The sequence below is a fragment of the Mesoplodon mirus genome (assembly GCF_964341445.2).
Source record: "Mesoplodon mirus genome assembly, chromosome: 6".
NCBI classification, from domain to species: domain Eukaryota; kingdom Metazoa; phylum Chordata; class Mammalia; order Artiodactyla; family Ziphiidae; genus Mesoplodon; species Mesoplodon mirus.
This window is the reverse complement of record NC_138982.1, coordinates 42,290,835-42,312,132: the sequence shown is the minus strand read 5'-3', so window position 1 is coordinate 42,312,132 and position 21,298 is coordinate 42,290,835. Positions and strand designations below refer to the sequence as shown.

At 39.8% G+C, this 21,298-nt stretch overlaps 1 protein-coding gene across 7 annotated transcripts in view; it reads left to right on the top strand.

Annotated features, from left to right (window-relative positions):
* The window catches only part of LPP (LIM domain containing preferred translocation partner in lipoma), a 709,708-nt gene that overhangs the window by 600,633 nt on the left and 87,777 nt on the right, over positions 1 to 21,298 (top strand). The window contains exon 10 of one of the 7 annotated variants that reach the window (XM_082624546.1): positions 13,229 to 16,155. The exons of the other annotated variants lie outside the window; for them this stretch is intronic. Within the exon in view, the coding sequence (XP_082480672.1) occupies positions 13,229 to 13,249 (21 nt within the window). The 3' untranslated portion in view covers positions 13,250 to 16,155. Of the gene's footprint in view, positions 1 to 13,228; positions 16,156 to 21,298 lie in introns of those variants that run through there. 7 annotated transcript variants of the gene reach the window in all.

The window sequence follows — 21,298 nt, the reverse complement described above, 5'->3', positions numbered from 1 at the left end:
CCAATAAAACTAATAGGTAAAAATAAGGAGGTATGGGGATATATGTATACATATAGCTGATTCACTTTGTTATACAGCAGAAACTAATACAACAACGTAAAGCAATTATACTCCAATAAAGATGTTAAATAAATAAATAAATAAATAAATAAATAAAGAGATAGGAAAAGATGTAATGGCAAATTCAGACCAAAAGAAAATAATATTAATTACCTACTAACTATAATATTAAAAGCAGACAGGAATTCCCTGGTGGCCAGTGATTAAGACTCCATGCTTCCACTTCAGGGGGCCCGGGTTCAAACCCTGGTGGGGGAACTAAGATCCCACAAGCCATGCAGCACAGCCAAATAAACAAAAGAGAGAGAGAAAAAAATATAGCAGACAAAATACAATTTAGGACAAAACTATCAAGCCAAAGAACATTATTTTATTGATAAATGTCACAGTTTCCAAAGAATAGCTCTGAGTCTTTCTTCATTAAATAGCATTATGTTGAAATATATGATATAAAAATATTGATGAAATATGAAATGAAAATGGTAAAACCATAGTCTTTATAAAACTGTAACACATTTCTTGCAGTCTCTGACAAACCAATTATAGAAGTTGAAAATATGATTAATATGATTAATATAATCTCTTTGGTCCATACAACGAAAGAGATTATGTCTTTCCAAATCTTTGTGGAAGATTTAGAAAAGCATCATAATATAGTCTGTTAGGAAAATGTAGACAGTTCCTACTTTGGCAGGCAGAGTTGTACATATGTTATAGTAAGACAAGAAATCTATAAAAGGATAAACAAACACACTCTTGGGTTAAAAAATTCTTAGAAAGTAGTGATAATGATAACACCGTATGACAGGAGGATGAGATGCAGCCAAACTTGAATTCCAAGTAAAGTTAGAATCATTAATTGCAACAAGAGTGCAAATATATGAACCTAAAAAGCTAGAAAAGGACAACAAAATCAACCCACAGGGAGAAGGGATTAGTTTAAAATAAAGGCAGTTATTGATACATTGAAAAATACTGAATTTTCAGGTCCAGGAGGTGATTCTTTGAAAAGCACAATAAAATAAACATCCAGTGAAGATAATCAAGAAAAAAAGGGAGAAACAAAATTTACAGAAAATTAGGAATGAAAAAAGAAGCTTTTAGCATAGGTATAGAAGACATATAAAAATTATTGCACTTAAGATTTTATGTAAAAGAGGCTATTTTCTGTGCATATCTAAATACAGGGGAAGAAAACTTAAATAACCTCATAAACATGGGTGAAATGCAGAGCTACCTCCTGAGAAAGAACCAAGAAATTTCACTAACAGGATTTTTCAGATCTTTGAAGAACAGCTGATTCCTGTGCTATTTCAACTTTCAGAGCTTAGTAAGAGAAGATAAGCTTCCCAAATCATCTTGTAAAGCTAGCCTGACCCTGAATAATAATACCTAACCTAGGTTCACCCCCAAAGAACACTCTATGCTAATCAAACTTTCACAAATGCAGAAATCCTAAATGAAATATTAGCAAATTGAATGCCACATAATAAAACAACCCAGGTTATTCCATGATTCCAATGTTAGAATAGTATCAGGAATGTTTTAACATAATTCATTGTATTGATATATCAAATTTAAAAAAAAACTAGATAATCATCTCCATAGATGCCAAAAGGGTATTTAATGAAATTTGTCACACGTTCTTGTTTAAAAACAGAAACAATTGCAGTAACTCAAAATGAGCTCTAAGTAAAATAGAAGAAAAAAGATGTATAATTTCAACAGGATAAAATAAACCAATAGTGAGCCTTCTTCCTAGATTTTCCTAGATATGCACAGAATCCCTGCTATTATATCAATATTATTCTTAACATTCTAGTCTTTGTAATGGAAATTTAGAAACAAAGGATAAATATATATATGACTCTTTCTTTGTTTTATATATATTTCAATTACATAATATTTCTAACACAGATAAAGCTAAAAAACATAATAAGATGAAATTCCATGTATCCATTATCCAATTTAAGAAATAAAATATTAGAAATTCAGTTCAAATCCCTTAGGTCCTTGTCACTAATCACATTCTCAAGACTCCTGTACAGAGGTAGCTACTATGCTAAATTGTTTTTTTTATCATATCCATGCATTTCTTTGTAGTTTTACTACATATCTCTAAAATATATATTTATACCTATAAATATAAATAATATAAATATATATATATATAGTATTGTTTGTATACAGTGTTTCTTAATTTTAAATGAATGGCATTGTATCATGCCTATCTTTCTGAGATTTTTTCACTCAAAATTATAAGACTAGGATGTATAAATGTTTACAGATGATAAGATTATTGTTTAAGAAAATCTGAGAAAACCTAAAGTATTAGAATAAGAAAAGTTTAGTAACCTACCAACATTAAAATCAGGAATTTAAGTTTAGAAAATATAACAGGAAAAAAAAATCCCTATACAGAAGTTACAAAAAATATGAAACACCTAGGTAAACCTTTCAAAGTGTAAATGATCTAAGTGAAGAATGCTATAAAATTTTACAAGGATAATTAACTCATGAGCAAAATGATTTGGGGATTGAATATGGTTTGGAAAGCACCTCTCACTTTAACAGGCATTTATATCAGCACCTTGTAATTATACAACAGCACAGCTTTCAGTGGGAGAAGAATAGTTACTGCACTGTCCTCTGCTAATGGTTTTTATTTAGCCCTTTTCCCCAGATAGCCCCCAGTCCTTTGCTGATTTGGATTACTGCCCACCACATCCCTGCAGGCTTCAAGGCAGTCCTTGATAAGGGTAGTAAAGCTCACACCTGTAAGTAGACCTCCCGGAATAAGAAAGAGACCTAGCTGAACAAAACCTTTTCCTCCAGTTCCTATCCCAAACTATATTCATTTCTGTTGTCATAGAATTAGAATGCTTTTTTAAGGGCCAGGAGGAACCTTAGAAATTCAATAACGTCATTTTCATAGCCAAGAAAACCTAAAGCCCAAGAAAGCTGACTGATTTGCCTGAGGTTATATGGTTTATTAATGTCAGGGGCAGAAATAGAAACCATGAGCCTTGATGATGCCTTCAAAGAACTGCTTTCTTTGTGACTGACATCAAGAGATTTAACCATATGGGGCTACAGGCCCCGGAGAAACATCCCTAGAAAATGTTGGTTGCGTAAATTTTGGTTGGAGAGTTTAGAAATAGGACAGCATTTGCTTCAGCCCCAACCAAGATGGAGAGTCTCAGATTTCCAGGTTAAATGCCTCTGAAACTTTATGCTAGAACCTTCCCACTGCCCTAGTTTGTTTATTTTTAAATCAAGCATGAACTCACCACTCGGTGTTTGCCAGAGTTTGGATGAATGTCAGCATCAGGCCACTGTAATAATGGTTTAAGATTATTTAATCCTATTACTTATATACTTCATTAGGCTGAGTGAATTGTTGGCAGTGGTTCAGTAAACTTCCTACTTTAGAGATAAAAGGATGGAAAGAAAATAGGGAAGGAGTCTATTCCTCGTTTTCTTTCATATTTATCTTATATCTCTTAAAGGATAAAGGAGTGATAATTACCCAGCTGCAGCTTGGAACCTGCATTAGTAGGGTCTTCTGAACTACTCCATACCCTCAGAAGAGACAAATGAAATAGCATTTTCAATTGGCAGAAAAAGGATTTGGGCAGAGGGGAGAGAGAGAGAGAGAGAGAGAGAGAGTTTATGCTTTCAAATTGATCTTAAAAATAAACCTGAAAATAAGTTCAAGAGTCCTAGGTAAGATATCAGTCTTTCACTTAGGGGACCTGATGTGAAGCAGCAAATGAGAAAGAATATGGAATTTAAAGTCAGACCTCATTCACACCCAGCTTGGCCAGCTACTATGCTGCATTCACCTCATTTCTTTTAGCTTAAGTTTCCTCACAAATAGAATGAAAGTGGTATTTCTTACCTCAGTGGCTAAGTGAGGGTTCAGAGAGGTTGACAGGGCTGAATAAAGCTCAAGGTATGGGGGCTTTGAGCAGTAAATAACTGCACAGACGAAGCCTCAGGGACACACCTACAAAACCTGCAAAGGAAGTTTGCCTAACTTGCATCACCAAAGGACGGTTATTCTCCAGCATTTCAGTTTCTGCAATGTTACCTGCACACTACTGGTTTGAGAGCTCTAAGAGTCTGAAGGGCAGTGGCCAGTCACGAGACTCTGGAAACTTGGTTTCTCCAAACGTGTCAGAGGTCACTGGCTTTGGAATCACCCTGAAGTCCTCATTAAAAATAAAATTCTGGACCACTCCCCAGAATCCCTGCACAGCCAGCCAGGAAATTAGCATCTTTTACAAGGCTCTGAGGAGAGATTCTTAGGCATGCTCAGGTTTGAGATCCATGTGCCTGTACCTCCAGCCCCAGTTTCTGTAAGAACTAGTCCCCCAAATACTTCACTTTTATCCCCATCTCTCTCCTACACATTCCTTTCGAACATTTGACCAAACTGGACACTTCTCCCAGACATTGCTATCTTAGCCTTCTCTCTCTGTGCCCAGACTGCTGTCTGTCTTGTACCTTTCTTCGTCTCCATCATTTGAAAATCTGTGTCATCCAACCTTAAAAAGCTTTCCTGGAACTTCCCCAAATAGATGTGGCCTTTCCTGAACATGCAAGGCTTTTGTTTCTCCTGCTCTTATAGGATTTAACCCTCTACAACTGGTATTATAGTCATTTGAGACTCTGGCACATTTCCTTACTGATTTGAAATCCTTAGAGAGAGAGAGAGAGAGAGAGAGAGAGAGAGGGTATGTTAGAGTCGGGGGGTATCAGATTTTATTCATTTTTTTCTTTTTCTTAGTTCTTGTCCCAACATGCGAGCCTATGGCTGCTCTGATATTTATTGGGGATGAGAGGGGCTGGAGAGGGACTGGGTTTCCCTCTAGATCACAGTGTCTGCTGAGAGAGTCTTTGACCATTTGCCCTTTGCTATACCTTGGATTTGGAACTCTATGTGTGTATAAGAAGCAAAGAAGGGAACTTGGCTCCGGAGCCTGGGAGCAGTCACTGTTGAAATGTAAATGTAAAAGATTGAAAGGAGGGATGTGAGAGTGAAGCCAGCTGTCTTGCTTCCAGCTGTAGAATCTTCATATGAGCTGCTGTACTCAAGGTCAAACACACAGGAAAATTGCCGGGGAGTTAGGGTGGAGCTTCTCTGATGTTCTGATGACTTTGAATGGGACATGGTAATTATCTCCCATAGCCTGGCTTACTTAAAAAAAAAAAAATTGCTTCCTGAACCTCTCTTTTACTCACCTCCCTGCAGAGTCAGGGGATGCCAGGTGAGGTTAGCATCATCTTTATAGCAAGGCAGGTACTCTTTTTGAACCCTTCGTAGTGACAAGGGCCTGGTATATCTGGTATACCTGATAGGTCTTTGAAAAGTATTTTTTTAACTTGAAGATTATTTAATGATTCAGTCTCCTACATTTACAATACAGGAAAATAGGATGCCAGGAGAGGGGAGAAGACTTGCTTGGGATGTCATGAATGCATAGATGCACTGAGAACTCTAAGAAATCTGAAAATCACAAATGCACATATGTGATGAGTCTTTAAATTGTATCAGTTATTTTGGATTATAAACATCTTCCACAGAAGTTACTTTTACTTTATGGGCTCTTTAATAATGCTAAAAGATATTTGAGGCAATTTATATCAATAAAGCCATTGGGACACAGTAGTTAAAATAAAACTGAACCTTCTAAAATGTATCCCTAAAAAAGTGAAAGTTTATATTTTTATTCTAGTTTAGGCAAAAACTCTAAGTAAATTCTATTATAAAAGCATAACCAATAGACAAATAGTTTTTCCATAAAGTAGATAGCACTGAATGTGCTCGGGCCTCAGAGGAAAGAACTAAGGGAAGGGAGTAGAGACATTTGGAGGAAAAAGGAGGAATTCAACAAGAGCATCTTCGTGGAGGAAGAGACCAGTACCAGTGTGTCACATGGTAAATCTTAGTTTCTTCTAATACCACATATTTATTCTTTTTCTACCCTGACAGGTGAGTGAGAACTGTTACTATTCCTTTTTACAAATTAACAAAATCAAGGCGTAAAAAAACCAAGGGCTTTGGAAAATGAGGAATTAGCATAGGATTAGAGCAGAACTTTGAGCTCCTTCATTCTAAATCTTAGCCTCTACCTTTCTCTTAAATAAATTCAAGTTAACAGATGGCCTGTCATCAGATAGGTCTTCTTTTAATCAACAAGGCTTTTTTTTTTTCTCTCTTATTTTCACAGCCCTCAGGTCCCAGTTTGGTTACCACTGTTTTGAGAATCCTTCCCTGTGTCCTTCCAGCTGAAGATAAGCACTTCCTCCTCTGACTCCCCAGAGCTTTTATCTATACCTTTGTTTTAATCATTCACCTTTGTCTTAACCTTACATTAGGCAGAGAGTCTCACCCTCAAGTATAGAGACTGTGAGCTCCTTAAGAAGCAGGCTCATTTTTTCCTGTTCTTCTTTGTGTCTCTTTCCTATTCATGCCCAAACCTTACTCCACATCTTCCAAAATAGTGCCCAAAGCAATACCTCTCACCCTGGGAGGTATTTAGTACTTATTTCTTTTTAAATGAATGACTTAGTCCGTTCAGGTTGTCATAACAAAATACCACAGACTGTGTGGCTTAAACAATAGAAATTTCTCACAGTTCTAGAGCCTGGAAATCAAAGATCAAGCTGCCAGCATGGTGGGTTTCTGGTATGAGACCTCTTCCTGGCTTGTAGAAGGTCGACTTCTCACTATGCCCTCACATGACAGGGAGAAAGAAGGAGAGTGCAAGCTCTCTGGTGTCTGCTTTTATAAGGGCACTAATCCCATCATGAGGACCCCACCCTCTTACCTCATCTAAACCTAATTGTCTCCCAAACGCCCCATATGCAAATACTATCACATTGTGAGTTAGGGCTTGGACATGAATTTTAGGAGGAAACAATTCAGTCCATAACAGTGAACTACACCTTTTGGCCATAGGTCTGTAAATGCATTATTGGTCCTGGTTGATGGAGTGGTGATTAGAATATCCTGTGTTTCTAGATATAGAAGCTACATACTGAGATATTTAACAGGTGTTTGCGTATCCTGTTGCCTTTAAAGAATTTTAGTGGGCCCTCAATAGGGGCCTATTAATGTTTAAAACATCATATAGCCCTGCTGCATTTTCCTTTAAGGTTACACTTTTACCCACTAGATCTTACCTCATTTTTTAGACCAGAGAAAAGAGAAAAACTTGGTTCTTTGGAGAATTGCTGTGCATTCCTATTAGATCATTAGGAAATTGGCACAAGTGGCAGGAAGCCAAACTGGCCTGTGTCTGGCCAGGCAGTGTCTTCAGGTCATTCCAGAAAAGCTGCCAGAATAACGATGTGTTCTCTAATACAGTGCTTTTTGTCAAAGTCTCTTTTGGAATTAACTCCTCAGGCACAGATCAATAAGCCTCACCAACTTGCCAATGTAATTAAGAGGTGGTAGGTTAAGCATTACTATTAATTAAGTTCAAAGTAAAATAAAATGAAGGTTGTTTTTGTGAAATTGTGCTGTCAGACTTTGCTCAAGAGTGTTTCTGAGTTTTTATGGAATAGAATCCAGGAGATGGAGGGGAGGATTACTGTCTCCATTGCCTTGGGAAAAGCAAGCATTTAAACATATGTCTCTTGAATATTTTTAACTGAAGAATAAACTATTTGCTGATTGTGAGAGCCATCGAATGAACACCTTTTGTGTACAGAGGGCTGTACAATGCTGTGGGGGATACGAGCAGCATGAGGTGCAATCCCTGCTCTCATGGAGCCCTTAGACAGAGAAGCAGCACCACACACATATACAAGTATAATATAAGGCACAATCTGTCTGTGAGGGAGACTCAGGCAGTGATGAGAGCTCAGAAAAGGGTGGGTTTGGAGGGCACCAGCACCAAGAAAGACCTCCCAGATGCTGCAGCATTTGAGCTAGGGCTTGAAAGTAGTGTTGGATATGATAGGGGGAAAAGAATGCACAAAAATAATTCCAATTTCTAAACACTTGTTTTCCATGTTGAACTCCTTTACAACACCTGGGATAAAAGGAAAAGAAACCAGCCTGTTGCTAAGTAAGGATTTGTTGAACATTCATTATATGTGTATTATTCTGCAGAGAAAGTGGGAACAGAGGAAGTAAAGAATATCTTCTGGTTCATGGGTTTTTCTGTATACGCAACAAGATAGTCTCGGACTCATTACCTTCTTCTGATGGCATCTTAATTGGATTTATTACAAAGGCCAAGTTCCTTTGTCCTGAGACCACCAGTAACAGCAACCAATGGAAAAGCCATGTTGATGCTGTTCTTCCTTTTTGGAAAAAGTGGGTACTTAAAAGCTATGAAAAAGTGCTACTATACCTTTAGACGGTTTAAGTCCATTTTGCTAGTAGAATTGAGTGGAAGTCAATATTGATGCCATTGAAACCTGAAAGGACCTTGAAGACTCTCTAACCAAGCCCCACTTTTTGCATATTAGTAAACTGAAGCCCAGAATACAGTTTTTCTAGGTGAAAGAGAGCCAAGTGAACTTCCTAAATCACATAACAACCTGTTTATTATTAAGTATTTGTGTTACCTTCACATGGAAGAGAATGATTAGGCTTTCAGGGCGGAATAAGTTGACTCCCAATTCCCTAAGTTACTATTGGATGGTATTAGGCAACTTCACTTAATAACCTACCTGTTGTCCAGCTATGATAATTATATATCTTTTAGCATTTACCACCTGTACCAGTTGCTTAGCATAATAATACCTTATACTTAAATGCATGTGCCCAAAGTACCTTTATAGTTGTTTTTCATTTGATGCTCACAACAATTCCACAAGGCAGGTGTTATTCCTAGACTAAACATGAGAAAACTAGGGCTCAGAGAAAGTAGCCTATATAGCTAAGAAACTGAAATGGGCTCTGACTTCCATCTTCTGACTGGGAGTCTGGTTTTCTTACCTTGGCATCTCAGTTGCCTGACTAAATGGTCTTCAGTCATTCATCCAACCACTGAGTATTTACTAAGCACCTTCTATATTTCAAGTATTGTAGTGGGCATTAGGGTTACAAAGTTTAGAAAGATACAACCCCGAGTCCTTGGGGAGTTCCCCATTTGAAGGAGATAGCCATTCAAACAAATATGTAGCATGTTAAGTGCATACTGGGTCTTTGAGGGAAGGGGGACACATAAGATTGGGGGAATAATTTTGTAGCTGTTTATCTAAGCATGTCACAGTCCTGTTTCCCCAGCTAGATTGTAAATATCTTACCATGGCATGTGTCTCTGTCTCCCCCGAGACTCCAAGCACAGGCCTCATACTCTGCTGGCGTTCAGTCAATATCTGTTGTTGATGATGCTGATGATTTTTCCCTCTGACTCTCACGCTGGAGACGTTTCCAGCTGGCCCTTGAGTAGAGCAGAGTTTAATTTACAAATTTGAGTTAGCCTTTTAAAAATCACTTTTAAGAAAAATAAACAACTTTATGAGATAGCTTCTAAATACTAACATACTCAATAGAGTAGATCCTCTATTTTAACCAGTCTTTGCCCAACATTTGCAGTTTAGAGTGTTGTACTTGTATGACTGTTCTCTTCTTCAGTCAGTGAATTGTATCTTTCATTAGGGGCTGTTAACACATCAAAACAGCCTTTAATCAGTCTTTAAAATTCTAATTATTCCCAAGTATCTAATCATTACTGTTTCATTGATAATTTGAGTGGTATCAAACATTGCAACTGTGTTGCACAGGAAGGGGATGGATTTCAGTGCTATTCAGTGCCAAAGAACACCCATATTTTCAAAATTATGGGGAAATTTTTCCTCATAGCCAAGTTGTGATTAAATGTGTCAATTGCACAAGCTTGGAATTCTGCTGCACAATGCCCACATTTTGTATTGCTTTATTTCGACCATATATTACAAACAGAATATTTCCCAGCTCACTTATATATATTTCCTGGTTTCTGAAATGTTACTGGCAAGCTTTGTGAACAAATATTAATTTCAAAGATACTAGAAATAAAGCAAAAATGAGGTTTTTCTCTCATGTATCTAAGAGTTTCCTTTAATCATTAAATTCTCAAGATGTAATTAGTTCAATTCTGCTGTAGATAGGAGCTCATTATAAAGAATCTAGGTTGAGCAGTCTCTCTAGCAAAAGTGGCCTTTTTGATTGTCTCCCAGCATTTCCTAAAAATGATAGTGTACAGAGTGAATTGCAAGGTAAATGAGTAAACTGGACTTGATATACCAAACACCAAGATACCCACCCATGTGTGCATACAAGCACAAGCACAAGCTCACACCAAAGCCAGGAACCCTACCACAAAGCAAAGTTCCATTTATCCTGAGGGCAAATAAAAATTTATGCCTACCACAAAATTATTTTCTTGAAAATTAATTTGGAAATTTATAAGCAGATAGTATGACACTAATTTATCAACCAAATAACAATTTAAATGGGACTAGAAAAGAGAAAGTGTAATTTAAATATTTTTGAGTGTGGTACTGGTTAAATTGTGTGTGTGTGTGTGTGTGTGTGTATTGAATTTGAAAGTAATTTATGGAAAGTGCTGCCAGCATGGTGTTTCAGATGCTCCACAATTTGAATTTAAACTGCTCAGTGGGATCATTAAGATTATTACGCATGTTTTCCAAAGAGTTTGAATTCAAATGACAACTTTAAAAGAAAAAAAAAAAGATGCCCTTTAAAAATTGAGGAATGTTATTGCACTTATAGAAATTCATGCAGTTTGAAGTAATTTGCCACCTCCCTTTCTGAAAAAGTACCTGTTGATAACGTTGTCAAGAGATAGGGATGTTGGAGAAAGTACATACTGCAGACACATTCCCTTGATGAGTAAAATCAGATTGTAAAGCAGACTTTATAGACAATAAGTTATTGCATTTAGTACAAATGACAGCAGAAAATCAGGAAGGGTTGTGGATCAATGTAAGATGGAGCACAGGGATCCAATGATGACAGAGGCTCACTTGAGTAGTACATAAAAGGCCCCTTCAAACTCATCAAGTGTGCCATTTGGTTCTCTTTCTCTGGGTGGGTCTTGGCCTATAGAGGTCTACTTTCATTTTGTGCCAGTTAGGCAAGTGAACAGTTTATGAAAGAAAGAAACAGAGGTGTGCTTACTCACTTTTCAAAAGAAGTCTTTTTGCTGTGGAGTTTGCAAAGTTGTTTTGCAATGGATTTATCATTTTATTTTTTTAAATAAGCGTAGTTCCAGTGATGGGAAATTTACTAGCTCTCAAGGCAGCTTTTTCCTTTGTTGAATTCTCTAAAGGTTATAAGGTTACTTCTTGTTTTAGACGGAAGTCTCTTTCCTTACAACAGCTACTCATCTGTCCACAAAGTAGACAGCTAATACATCTTCCATCTGAAAGCCTTTTAGGTATTTGAAGAAAGTTCTCAAGTCCATCTAAATCTTCTCTTCTTCTCCATTCATGTGTTGAATGAATGTTGAAATTCTCCATCCTGACCACTTTCTAATGGATTCGTCCAGCATATCAATATCATTCTTCCAGTGTAGTACTTAGAATTTCCATTGCCTTGTGTAAAGAAATTGACCTCTTGGGATACGTAGAACTTGATTTAAAAGACAAATACATAACAACAACAAAAAAGAAGATTCTGAGTAACAATACATGTTTTAAAGTTGGAAAATTTTATAACCCATCGCCCAATTCTACTGGAATAAAGTATAATTGCATATTAGATCTTGTTCTCTTCAATCTGTTTTAATAAGAAGTAAAACGAGATTTACGACATTTATCATTTTCTAACTTACATTAAAGTACATGTTTCATCTCTATCCAGGGGTAACTTACTTATTTCTTTGCACCTTTAGCAGTCAGCACTGTCTTGGTATAGGTGATGTCCATTAATTGTTTAGAATTAAGGAACAATAATAATAATACCTAGTGCTTTCCAGTTTATAAAACATTTCCAATCTAAATTTGAGCTTGGTGTACAGGTTTTGTTTTTGTATGTATGTTTTGTTGTTGTTGTTGTTTTTTAACATGAGGAAGTCAAGACTCAGAAGGTTTAAGGGACTTACTCAAAAATGCAGAGCCGGTCAGAAGATTTGAATGTAAGACATTGTGGCTCTAAACTTTGTCATTTAAACAGAGCATCGGTTAGTTGGTTATCTCTTCCTTGGTTTCTGCCTGGGTAGAATGTATTTTTAAATGCTTTGGGGGGGAGGGAGAGCTTTGATTTCTATACCCTTGCCGGAGGTGTTACTCAGATTCAAAGGCTTTTGGTAAATTTGAAAGTAATCCTTTGGGTTTCTAGGAGCTGCATTAGAGCAGCATTTCTTTGGAGCATTGTAGCCTCTCTGTCCAAAATGAATCTGCGGTAACTTGGGGGAATGGGTGGTCTGTGAGGACCAGAACTGAGACAGCAAATGGAACCTCTTTAAAGGTTCCCAGCAACAGGTTCATTTTGTATCCAAATTCTGAAACACAAGTGGGAGAAGTGAGACTTCAGTGAAAAGAGTGATGATCCCAAACAAATAAGTTATGGGGTCAGGGGAAGAGCTCAAGCTCGGGACTCCTAGTCTCCAGCCAGTTTCCCCAGCCACCCGGACGCAGTCGTCCAGAAGCCCAAGCTTATGCTTAGTCTGGACTTGCAGTAAAAGTCCAATGCTTCTACCTGTTTCTCCCTTCTAGTGAAAAACCTCCTCCTCACTGCCTCTCTGACCTCACCACCATCACTCCACATCTATCCCACCTCACCATTGCCCGGGGAGCCTTCTCATCACACCATTCTGTTTCTGGGTTCATGTCCTTATCAAATGGGACCCACTCTTTCTTTCAGAATGCTCCTGAAATTTTCCACATTTGATTAAGTGTCCCAGCCATAAAGCCCATTCCAGTAACCACCATACTGCGCAGCCAATTCCAGTAATGGAGGAGACACTTCCAGCTGTTAAGCAATGCTCACCCCTTCAAAGGAGATTAAGCAACCTCATTTTCAAGTTGTATTTAAAGCATGCATCTGGACCCTGACTGTGACAGCACTGGAGAGCTTTTGGGTGAAAGAGCTGTTAGATTGGTCCTGTGTGTATTCATGGGATAGAACTCACTGGGAGAGGTAAACAGGGTTTTCACTTTCTTCTTCATGTAAAATTGCTATAACAATATTTTTCAGGGTTTTGTGAATATCAGATAGAACTTTTTGAGACAATGGCTACTGCCATTCCTGGGTCATGTTCAGCCCTCAGCAACATGTACTGCATAAAAAGGAAGGCAGATACCTGAGAGATCCCCAAAGAGACTGAACACAGCATGTCAAACAGGAGCATCCTGCCACTGGAAGGAAAGGAGCAGGTTCTAGATGATCACTCATCAGAGACGACTCTTGTCAAGGAAGGGGCCGTGGAGAAAATGACCTCTACCGGTCTCCCCAACATGAAAGTCGAACACAGGAAAGGGACCTGTTTGTCCATAAAGCCCCGACATGCTTGCATCCACAGCCCACATGGTATACCTGTCTTCTTTAAAGAGTAGCAGAGTTATTCATGTGCCCTGCATGGAAATACTATGACAATAGCAGTTAATGCCTTTTTTAGTTAAAGGGTACTGAGCTGCACCTGCAACTGCAAATTCACATCAGGACATACCAAGATGAAAAATCCAAATTCAGTGTCTTGTGACATTCGGGACCATTTTTGTCACTTGGCTCAGTCTCCATGTACCTGAACTGAAGGCTGCAAGGCAATGCACAGAACTCAGACTGAATCAAAGAGAAATTTGTTTGAACCCAGACTTTACTACTCTGTACTTTGCGATGGGTCAAGGTTATTTAGTTCTCTAAAGCAAGGCTATGAAAGGAGGTTGATAATACTTACAGTTTTGGGCCCCTGGGAAGGTTAAATGAGTTCATGTAAGTACCAAGCACGGTGCCTGCCTCCTAATAGGTGTTTAATAAATGCTATCTGTTGTTGCTGAGATGCACCCTGAAGACATTTATCATACCATACCTCCTCTGGAAAATAGATTGTAAGTATACCATAGAAATTTACATCATAATGTCTTCCTTCAATCCTTTGCTTTTCTCTCCTGTCACTCTTTCCTGGCGATACTGTAATCTGGATGAACTCAACCACTTGTCTTTTGCTCACCAAAGTGGCTGGATGTCGCTGGAGAAAAGCACACATCCAGGCATGTTAATAGCAGAATAAATTGTGACCCACCTTAACCCCACTCACAGCCTACATTCTTACATGCTGCTCTCAGCTGTTACCTACATTCTCTACTCTACCCCCCAGTATCTTCACCCCATCCCCACTCCCCCCTCCTTAAGAGATGACTGCTTCATTCTCCGCAGTGACAATGGAAGCCACCAGAAGACACTCCCTCAGCTTCTGCTGTCAAATTTGTGCCTGTCCTCTCTGTTCCTTCTGTTACAACAAGCAGAAGAGCTCGTCAGATTATCAAACAAACACCAATTGGCATAAATGTATTCTGATCCCGTTTCCTTCATCTTGAGAGGACCCTCACTCCATTGTTCATCTGTTCTTCATCCTGGATCCTGTCCTTGATTGGGTCCTTGATTGGGTTCTTCTCATTAGCATCCAGTTGTGTTCTAGCATGGCGTAGATCCCCTCCCTGTCACCCCCCGCCCCCATTGCCTACACAGCTCTCTCTAGCTGTTGCATTATCTCCTCCCCAAAGCCAGACTCTAGAAGATTTTTCATTACACATGCTGCCTCCTTTTCCTTAGCTCACATTCTGGCTTTTCTCCCCAGCACTCCTACCTCCACTACCCTGGCTGAGGACATCTGTGACTTGTGACTTCCACATTGCCAGAACCATAGATCAAAGTCAGTGTTCATCTGACATGATATCTCAGCAGGGGGTGGGATGGACATTTCATCTTTAAAAAGCTATCCTCCCAGCTCCCTTGACATCTCCAGCTTTCTGATTTTTCTATTTATCTACTTCTCAGGTTCGCTGTCTTGCTCCTTCTTGCATGTCCCTAAATTGTTTAGCTTTTCTTGGCTCCTTTTCTCCCTCAGTTCTCTCTGTAGTCACTCTCATTTCCTCCCAGGCATCTAAGTACCATCAGTATGCTGTCGTGTCTCAAATAGGTACCTGGATGGTGTTGTTACTGTTTTTCATTTTAGCCATTCTAAGTGTATAGTGATATTTCATTATAGTTATTTTTTTCTTTTTTTAAAGAAGATGTTGGGGGTAGGAGTTTATTAATTAATTTATTTATTTTTGGCTGTGTTGGGTCTTCGTTTCTGTGCAAGGGCTTTCTCCAGTTGTGGCAAGCGGGGGCCACTCTTCATCGCGGTGCGCAGGCCTCTCACTATTGCGGCCTATCTTGTTGCGGAGCATAAGCTCCAGACACGCAGGCTCAGTAGTTGTGGCTCACGGGCCTAGTTGCTCTGCGGCATGTGGGATCCTCCCAGACCAGGGCTCGAACCCGTGTCCCCTGCATTAGCAGGCAGATTCTCAACCCCTGCGCCACCATGGAAGCCCCTCATTATAGTTTTAATGTGTATTTCCCTAATGGCCAATGATGATAGTATGCAGGAAAGGATGTGAATAAACTGGATCACTCATACCTTGCTGGTGGGAATGTAAAATGGTATAGCCATGCTGGAAAACACTTTGGAAGTTCCTTTAAAAATTAAACATATAACTACCATATACGCCAGCAGTTGACTTCTGGGCATTTATTCCAGAGAAATGAAGACGTGTTTATTCAAAAATCTGTTCATAGCAGCTATATCTATAATAGTTCCAAACTAGAAACAACCCAGATGTCCTTCAACAGGTGGTATATTCTTACCCAGGAATACTATTCAGCAATAAAAAAGGAATGAATTACTGATACACACCACAACTTGGATGAATCTCAAGAGAATTATGCTGAGTGGAAAAAGCTAATCCCAAAAGGTTGCATATTGCATAATTCTACTAATATAATATTCTTGAGAGGGTGCTAGATACAGTGAACAGATCACCATTTGCCAGGGGTTACAGTTGAGGGGAGAACTCAAGGGTTAAGGATGGGTAGGAGTGGATGTGGTTATAAAAGGGCAACGGAAGGGATCCTTATGGTGAGGGAGCCATCCTGTATCTTGGCTGTGGTGGTGGACATATTACATGTATACATGTAATAAAATTGCCTAGAAATAAATATGTGCATGTGTGTGCGTGCAGGTGCGTGCACACACACACATCTAAGCTTTGTTCTCTCTGCTCTCTCACCTCCTACTCACTACTCACCCCCTGCAATCTGGCTTCCGTCCCCACCTCTCCACTTACACTGCACTCCTCAGCACCACCAGTGACCTCTTTGATGCTAAATATGCTGGGGACTGCTCTGTGCTTATCTCGCTTGAACCCTGTTCACCATTTAAAGCTGTTGACACCGTCTCCTCGAAACGTGTTCTTCATTTGGCTTCTGTGACACCATCCACTCTGGGTTCTCCTTCTACCTCTGTACTCACAGCTCCCACTCTTTTTTAACAGATTTCCTTTTCCTTCCTCCTTCCTTATTTCGATGTTTTTCTGAGTTCTGCCCTAATCCCCCTTCTGGTCTCACTCCACGCTCTCCTAAGTGATTGGCTCCCGTGACCACAAATATCATCTATGTGCTGAAAACTCTCTGGCCAAGATCTGCAGTTGAGAGCTCCCTCTGAGCTCCAGAGGATGTATCTATCCGCTTACCAGTCTTCATAAATTGGCTTCTAGGCCCACAAATTCAACACTTTCAAAACAGAACACACGATTTTCCCTTTTAAAAAAGCTCTTTCCTGCGTTCCTCCACGGTGAATGACACCACTTGCGTTCCCTGATTAAAGGCACAGGAGCTGTCCTGATTCCTGCCCTTGTTTCACTGTCTCCTCTTATCCATCACTCACCAAATTCTGATATAATACTTTAGCTTCCTTTATATCTACCTTCAGAAATCCTTCAGTGACTTTTCACTGCCTTCACGATAAAGTTCACACTGCTCAGAGTGTCGTATAAAAAGCCCATAGCCACATGCACCCACATACACATGCCCATGTGTGCGCATGCACGCACACGCGTGCACACACACACACACACAGTTTTCTGAAACAGGGAGACTCTCTTACCTCTGTGGCTGAGCAAATACTTTCCATTCTTGGAATACGTGACCTTCTCACTTCCATCTTCATCACCTAGCCAAGAATTATCCTCCTTAAGACCTCAATTTAGACATCAATAAAAGTGTGGTCCTTGTACCTTGTCCTCCCCAGTGCACTGTGGTAGCATTTTCTGCTTTACCTCTACCATACCACTTAGAAGATTGTGTTTCAATGACCCATGTATTTCTCATGTACCCTATTCTCTATAAACTCTCCCCAAGGGCAGAGATGTTATCCTGTTCCTCATGTGTCCTATAGTAAGCACTCAAATGTTCCTTGACTGCTGGGTTGGACTGAACTGAACAAAGATGAGATCACTGAACACAAAGCCATACGCATAAGTGCTATAGGGACAGCTGTGGCGTAAATGATCGTGTACTGGATGAATGATTCTCCACTGCACAGCCCCTGATTTCCAGACCTTTTAGTCACTTCCTGTGAATCTTGCCAGCCCTCTTCTCAATTGTTTTTGCAAGTTCTCTCACACTGTATAGACCAGAATGACTCAGGGTCTAACCGATACTGACTCTAAGTGTGACATCATGAGTCTTTGGCGCTCCTTCTCAGTTTTAGTGGCTGCTACTCTGCTGGCTGGCTCATCGCAGTAGGGCGTGGCTAATCCTCCCAGTTTGTCGTCCCTCCAACATCAATGGTTATTTCACCTAATATGTTACCTCATCCATAGAGAGTCGGGGGTTTTTGTTGTTTTTTAACAGTTATTATAACACGTCTGGCTTAGTGGAAAGTACATTGAACTGGAAATCAGGAAAGTTGGACCCACTTGGCTCTGCCGCTGACTAAGGGGCTCCCGTGGAGCATTTGACGTGCCCATCCCTTTAAAGGGTGTCTTTATTTTATGGCAGTAAACACATCTCATTGTGTCCCATTGTGTGGCTAGATTATATGTGTGCAATGATTTGGAGCACTCCAGTGAAGAAATCTTGTAAAGTCTAAGAATTATCTGTCTGTAGTGCTTTATACTTCTCAATATGCTTTCATATCCATTATCTCATTTAATCCTCACGCATTTGGAAACTGTGGTTCAGTGACTTATTCATGTGAACAAAAATAATAAACAGTGGAACAAATAGTTTTGATTTTATATAAAGATCACATGAAAATTGATTTAAAAAGCATCATCCATTAGACAAAAAGAGTAAGGACATCAACAGGCAATTCACAAAAGAGACAATAAAAATAGCTGCTAAACCTATGAAAGGATGTTCAGCCTTATTTTATTTAAAGAAATGCAGTTTAAAATACCAATTTTCCCCTCATCAAAATGACCACGATTTACAAGTTTAATACCTGCTTTTGGCAAAGCTGAGGGAAACAGGTACTCTTGTGTGTTTTTGATTAGAGTATAAATTTATACAATCTTTTGGAAACAAAATTTGGTACTATCTTTCAAAATTTTAATTATACCCATATTTCGACACTATGATTTAATTTCAAACAGTATGCTGTTTGATTTGCACAAGGGCACAGCAGTACCTGTTCAGAAATATACATTGTGGCATTGTTTGTAACGTTGTAGAGACTAGTTAAATAAAATTACAAAATAAATAAGATACGGCAAATTCATACGACAACATGGAGACTTAGACATGATAAATCTATATGTGCTATAAAAGACACCCAAGAAAAACTCCTTAAAGAAAAAACAAGGAGCAGAACAGTACATAAAGGATCTCATTTGTGTTTAAAGAGCAACTTTTTATTTTATTTTATTTTTTTTTGCAGTACGCGGGCCTCTCACTGTTGTGGCCTCTCCCGTTGCGGAGCACAGGCTCCGGACGCACAGGCTTAGCGGCCATGGCTCACGGGCCCAGCTGCTCCGCGGCATATGGGATCCTCCCAGACCGGGGCACGAACCCGTATCCCCTGCATCGGCAGGCGGACTCTCAACCACTGCGCCACCAGGGAGGCCCAAGAGCAACTTTTTAAAAGGGTGTTTATGTGTGAATGTATGTGTGTGTGTGTGTGTGTGCATGTGTGCATGCGTGCACACAACCACCCATTTATGTACAGGCATAGAAAAATTGTAGTTATCATCAATTTTGGGGTGGTTACCTCTGGGATGGAGTTTTATTTTTCACTTTATATCCTTCTGTGCCAATTTGATTTTTAAATGAGTATACATGTGTATACATATAAAAATTTGAAAAGTTAGCATTCAGCTTAGACAGTTTTTCTTATTTCAGTGAGCTGCAGTGGGTTTCATTGGTTTGCCCAATTTAATTGACTACAATAGAAAAACCTTAAAGAAGAAAAAACACACTTCAGAAGCTTTATATTTATATGACTTTTAAAGTAAGAAAAAATTAATAATCCCACTCAGCAAGTCAGAATATCCACCTTCACCCCAAATCATCATAGCAAGCAGGTGACTAATCTTTGGCCTTTCCTGCACCGTGTGATCTGTCAGCTGTCATGGAGCGTAGGCCTCAGCGTGGGAGGACCCGAGAGGCCACACATCACCTCTCAACAATAGCCTCCTTCTGCAGATGAAGGCCCTACATCTGAGACAAATGAGTGCCTGTCTACTCTCTGCTCCTTCTGGCGCCTTTGCCACCTAGATTCATGGGCTTGCCGCCTACTCCAGAATATCTTCTTAATGGAAGAATGAATGATCTTTCTGAAATTCAAACCTCATCATGTTGCTCCTTTATTTCAAACCCTTCAATCAGTTCTCCCCAGTGCTCCCTGTCCCTAGTTATTCTGTATATAAATGCAAAGCTTCTTAACGTATTTAAATGTGCCCTTGTTTATGGGACCTTTTGTCACTGGCCTTGAGCCGATGACACATGTGTTGAATGAGTCAGCTGCCCAAAGAGGTGGCTGAGATAAGGCAGACTTTTTGTATCTCTCCAGCCTCATCCCTTCACTCTCCACTCTGACCGCATTGGGTTACTTTCAGATACTTTGAGTTTTCCAGTTGCACCATGGTTGGTCCACCCACAGCCTTTGGTGCATAATCTTTGTCTGCCTAGAATACTCTCTGCCATCCTTCAGATCTCAGTTGACTTTTCACTTCCTCCATGGAGCCTCCCTGGCCTCTCGAGACAGTTTTGTCCTGCCAATGTGTGCAGTTCATAGCACTCTGGGTCTCCCTTCATAGCACCTACTATTTTTTACTCTGGATTTGGGCTCTGCTTGTCTGCAGCCCACTCTTAGAGGACAGGGAAAGTTTCTGTCCTCCGATTGTACTGAAGGCACTATTACATCCCTTGCCATGACCTGGTGCCTGACACACAGTAGATGCATCATCAGCGTGGACTGCATGGATAAGCTTTAGATCAGACAGACCCCACGTCTTCTGAGCCTGAGCACCCTGCTTTTGCTCCTACACTGGGCTCTCTTCCCACTACCTTCCCCTTGTTCTGTTCCCACAGCCCAAGCACTGTGCCCAGTATGATCATGTATATCCTCAGAGTTTTTAGGGCAGGATAGGAGCTGACAATTTAACGTCCTTCAAGATTCTGTTTAATAGGGAAGGGCTAGAATACTTGGAATCATTCTCACTTCGAGAATTGCTTTCCATCTTTCCTGATTTCAGCTCCAATCAGATGGCTTTATCACATGTCAGTTAATATTATGGTCTCAGGGGGTGGCACCATGATAACCCTTCTCCCCCCCACCCAAGGCCAGCTCACTACTTCCACCTCTGATTGTACTGGGCCTTACCAGTTTGGACACTGGTGAGAGGTGGGACCGTGTATCCTACCTTTCTGTTTAGGGTTTCAGTCAACCTCTTATTAAAAATTTTAAGACAAGAATTCAGATATGCACTGGCAGAATTTTAGAATCACTTGTTCCCTCTTCTTCTGAAGGACTCCTGTTCCTGGCAGGACCAGCTTCTCTAAGGCAGTGCAGTCAAAACCATCTAGAAGTTCACAGATTCTTCTAAAAGTAAACAACCCTACCTGGCTGACTCTGAGGCAGAGGAGAAACAGCAAAAAGCAGACAAGAGTGGTTTAGATCAGTCTGTCCCGCCTCTTCCCCACTCACTCATAATGTGTGTTGAAATCAGAAATCAGGTAAAATCAAAGTGGGATCCTCTGCTCAGTCACCCTACCCTGCTAATA